The sequence below is a fragment of the Poecilia latipinna genome, unplaced genomic scaffold, assembly GCF_001443285.1.
Source record: "Poecilia latipinna isolate Pla-1442-1.1 unplaced genomic scaffold, P_latipinna-1.0 Scaffold6709, whole genome shotgun sequence".
In the NCBI taxonomy this organism is placed as follows: Eukaryota; Metazoa; Chordata; class Actinopteri; order Cyprinodontiformes; family Poeciliidae; genus Poecilia; species Poecilia latipinna.
The window spans coordinates 1-3,489 of record NW_015119325.1 but is presented as its reverse complement, the minus strand read 5'-3'; the positions used below and the strand labels follow the sequence as shown (position 1 = coordinate 3,489).

General features: G+C 41.9%; 1 protein-coding gene across 1 annotated transcript; it reads left to right on the top strand.

Annotated features, from left to right (window-relative positions):
• The first annotated feature begins 1,086 nt into the window (after nt 1-1,086).
• Nucleotides 1,087-3,483, top strand: LOC106944047 (radial spoke head 14 homolog). The gene is made up of 4 exons (XM_015027314.1): nt 1,087-1,709; nt 1,787-1,889; nt 2,889-3,007; nt 3,159-3,483. Exons 1-4 carry the CDS (start codon nt 1,535-1,537, stop codon nt 3,446-3,448), a joined length of 687 nt encoding a protein of 228 aa, XP_014882800.1. The 5' UTR covers nt 1,087-1,534; the 3' UTR covers nt 3,449-3,483.
• Nucleotides 3,484-3,489: the final 6 nt, after the last annotated feature.

The window sequence follows — 3,489 nt, the reverse complement described above, 5'->3', positions numbered from 1 at the left end:
CTTCCAGGCCCGGGCCCCCATTCGGCCCGGTTTGGGGGGCAGCAGCCCCTCCAGCCCCCCCTATAGCTCCGCACATGCCGAGTCCTCAGAGCCCGAGACCGATCTCGAGTACTACAACCCTGATGAAAGCACAGGTGGCTGTTGGTACCGGTACCGGTACCGGTAGTACCCTCTGGCGTCGAAGTGTTGGCTGAACCTCCTCCTAAGCTCCTCTGATGAGATGAAGACTTGCAGGTGAGCAGCGGCAGAGGAAAACACGCCCAAAACAACCACAGGGCGCCCTCTGGTGGATGAAAACAAAACAAACCCCCAAACCCAGGATCCCAACAAGAGCTGCCTAAATTTTTAAGTTCTGATGGATTATTAATCTAAAATATTTTGTTGTTATAATTTAATTCTGTCATTTAATCCAAATAATTATTTCTAATTATGCATAAAAATCTGTCCTCAAAAGGCTCACAGTTATGTTTTAATTTAACTCAAGTTATTAAGTTATAATAATTGCTCATTTTAAGTGAGAATAATTTAGTTGATACATCCTGCATGAAAAAAAACATTTTATTAAACATGAAGCTGAATTCTGCTAAGAAACATTTTAGAGTTTATTTGATTTGAATTAATCATTAATTAAACAGATTTACATTAAAATGAATGTTGTCCTTAATAAACCAGAGGATGTAACAAACATTCATCTCTACAGCAGGAACAGTTTATTATTCATATGAATATTTATTCATATAAATGAACATTTGATCACCAGAAAAGTCCTGATATGATTATGAACGAGGCAGAAACGACTTCTTCATGTTTTACTCTGAGCGTTTCAGGAAAAGATTTCTATAGCAAAAAAACAATAAATATAATAAACATAATAAATATAATAAACATAATAAATGTAATAAACATAATAAATGTAATAAACAAGCTGAGCTCAAATAAACATCAGTGAAACTTTTGAATCTGGGAGAAAATTTCTAGAAATAATGATGAAGAAATGAATAAATCTAACATTTCTATTTGGAATAACTCAGTAAAAGGAGGATTATTCATTTTAGAGGGAATAACTGTCCAGTATTCACTTCAGTTCAACTCAAGTTACATCAACTCAAATTATTCCAGTTACATTTTTATAGTTTATTTTTATTTACCAGACATAATAAATCAATAGTTTTATAAAACAGATATCTGGTGGATGTCTAACAGGATTTCTGGTTGTTTTAAGGAATTGATGATGATTTAATTCTGATTTATGAAACATTTCAGGAAAGTTTTGCTCTTTATCATCTTTTAACTCTGACATTTTCACCAGCAGGTGGCGCCTTAGAGTCACACATAAAACTAACGAAATGCAGCCACAGACCTGATCAATAATCTATAAATCAATAATAAATCTAGTGATCGAGAGACCATCAGATTCTGAACTGGCGGGTTTTCCCTGCGGTCCCTGAACGCAGCAGCAATGTTTACCCGCTGTTACTAGGCAACAGCGGCGTCAGTCCAACCGGCGGACTTGAAGCAGGGAAACGCGGTTCCGATGACCACACCAGTGATGGACCCGAACCGGGCCCCGGTGGCGTTCGGCCGCCGCGCGGTCCCGCAGCTGTTCGAGCAGCTGCAGGTCCAAGACCCCGCCCACAAGGTGCGCGCTCTGACGTCACTCTGCGACCTGGTCCACGAGCCGGAGCGGCTGTACCAGACCGTGACCGGAGGTGAGCGGGCCGAACCGGAACCGGGGCCGCAGCAGGATGGTGCGTTCACGGTCTGGCCTGTTTGTCCTGTGCTGCAGGTTTCCTGAAGCAGCTGCAGGTTCTGCTGCAGGACGACGATGCTGCAGTCAGGAGCAAAACCTGCGAACTGCTGCACCTGGTCATGAACCACAGCATCGGCAGGTAGAGGTCAGAGGTCAGAGGTCCCGGAGGACCAGCGAGGGCCTGGAGGGGAAACATGAAAAAGTTATGAACAAAATCTGGTTTTTAAAGAGGAAAATGGAACAAAAAGACAAGAAAGCAAACATAAAACTAACAGAAGAAGAAAATGTGATAAGTTTTAAAACATCAACATGAAACTAAAAATGTTTTTTATTTATCATGTTTGTTCTTCGTTCAGTGAAATAATTCACTTATAAAACTTTCCTCATTCTGACAAGAACAAAAGTTTACATTTAAATCATGAAACTTTGAACAAAAACATTTAGAGGGACTTTCTTTTTTCAGATTTTATTTATTTTCAATTATCTCATGAATTATTTTTAAAACACTGAAAAAATAACATCTCCAAAAAGTCTGAAAAATATTAAAACAAAAATAGCAGGATTTTTATTTTCACATTTTTTACTGATTTAATTTTTTCATTTTTTAAAAATTTGCTTAAATTTTAAATAAAAGCAAATTGACACAAAATAATGTCAACTTCTGCAGAAACATTTTAGTTTCTCTCAAAATAACTTTAGTTTATTTAATTTATTTAATTAGTTTTACAGTAAAAAAATTTGATTTCTCAAGTTTTTCTCCAGACATTTGACTCAAGTAGACGCAGCAAAACTTCAAAACAAAATTAATAAAACTGCAGTAAAATAACTGCAAAACGTCACTGAGGTAAATATAAGTAGTTATTTTCAGCTCTGGACAAACAGACATGAAATATATAAGAATAAAAAATAACATCAAATAAAAGAGAAGACAGGATTATTTTATTATATTAGTTCACATTAATATGTTTGTGGTACAAAATTCAAACTCAGATCAAGAAGCCTAATAAACAAATAAACATAAATAAATAAATGCTGCAGCTTGAAGAGAAGCAGAATGTTTGTTGTTGCTGTACCTGGGTTGTCCAGCAGGGGGCGCCTCCCTCCCTCCTCCTCCGTGTGATTGATGTTTGTTGCTCAGGTCGGCTCTGCTGGCCTCCGGTCTGCTGCCTTCACTGTCCAACCTGATGGACGACCCGTCCACCTCCTGCAGGACGAACGTCCACCGGGTGCTGAGCGGCCTGGCTCAGCTGCCTGCAGGTAAGGCAAGGCTGCTGCAGCACCAAGACGCAGCACCTGCTGCAGCTGCAGCTGCTGCTGCTAACCCTGAGCCTCACTGAGAGCATCTGTCCTCCTGTCCCTCTGTCCTCCTGTCTGTCCTCCTGTCTGTCCTCCTGTCTGTCCCCTCCAGGCGCTGAGGCTCTCCTCTCTCTGGTCCCCAAGCTGATGCTGAAGCTGCGTCACTTGGAGGAGGTGCGTCGGGAGAAGCAGGAGGAGGAACAGGAGCTGCTCCTCTCCACTCTGACCTCCTGCTCCAGGCTGGACCCCCTGCCGGCTCTGGCCTCCGACGGCGTCCCCATCCTGGGACAGACGCTCACACACACTTCCCCAAGCATCCGCAGGGAGGCGGCGGCTGCCCTGATGGCGCTCAGGTCCGGCTGGAGAACGGGTCCAACGGGCGGGGGGGTTAACGTGTGTTAGTGTGTATTAGTGTGTGTTAGTGTGTGTGTTAGTGTGTGTTA

Coding starts and splice junctions, on each gene's coding strand:
- LOC106944047 (XM_015027314.1), top strand. CDS start 1,535: ATGACCACACCAGTGATGGACCCGAACCGGGCCCCGGTGGCGTTCGGC. Junction 1,710..1,786: donor GTACCAGACCGTGACCGGAG/GTGAGCGGGCCG, acceptor CCTGTGCTGCAG/GTTTCCTGAAGCAGCTGCAG. Junction 3,008..3,158: donor CCTGGCTCAGCTGCCTGCAG/GTAAGGCAAGGC, acceptor TGTCCCCTCCAG/GCGCTGAGGCTCTCCTCTCT.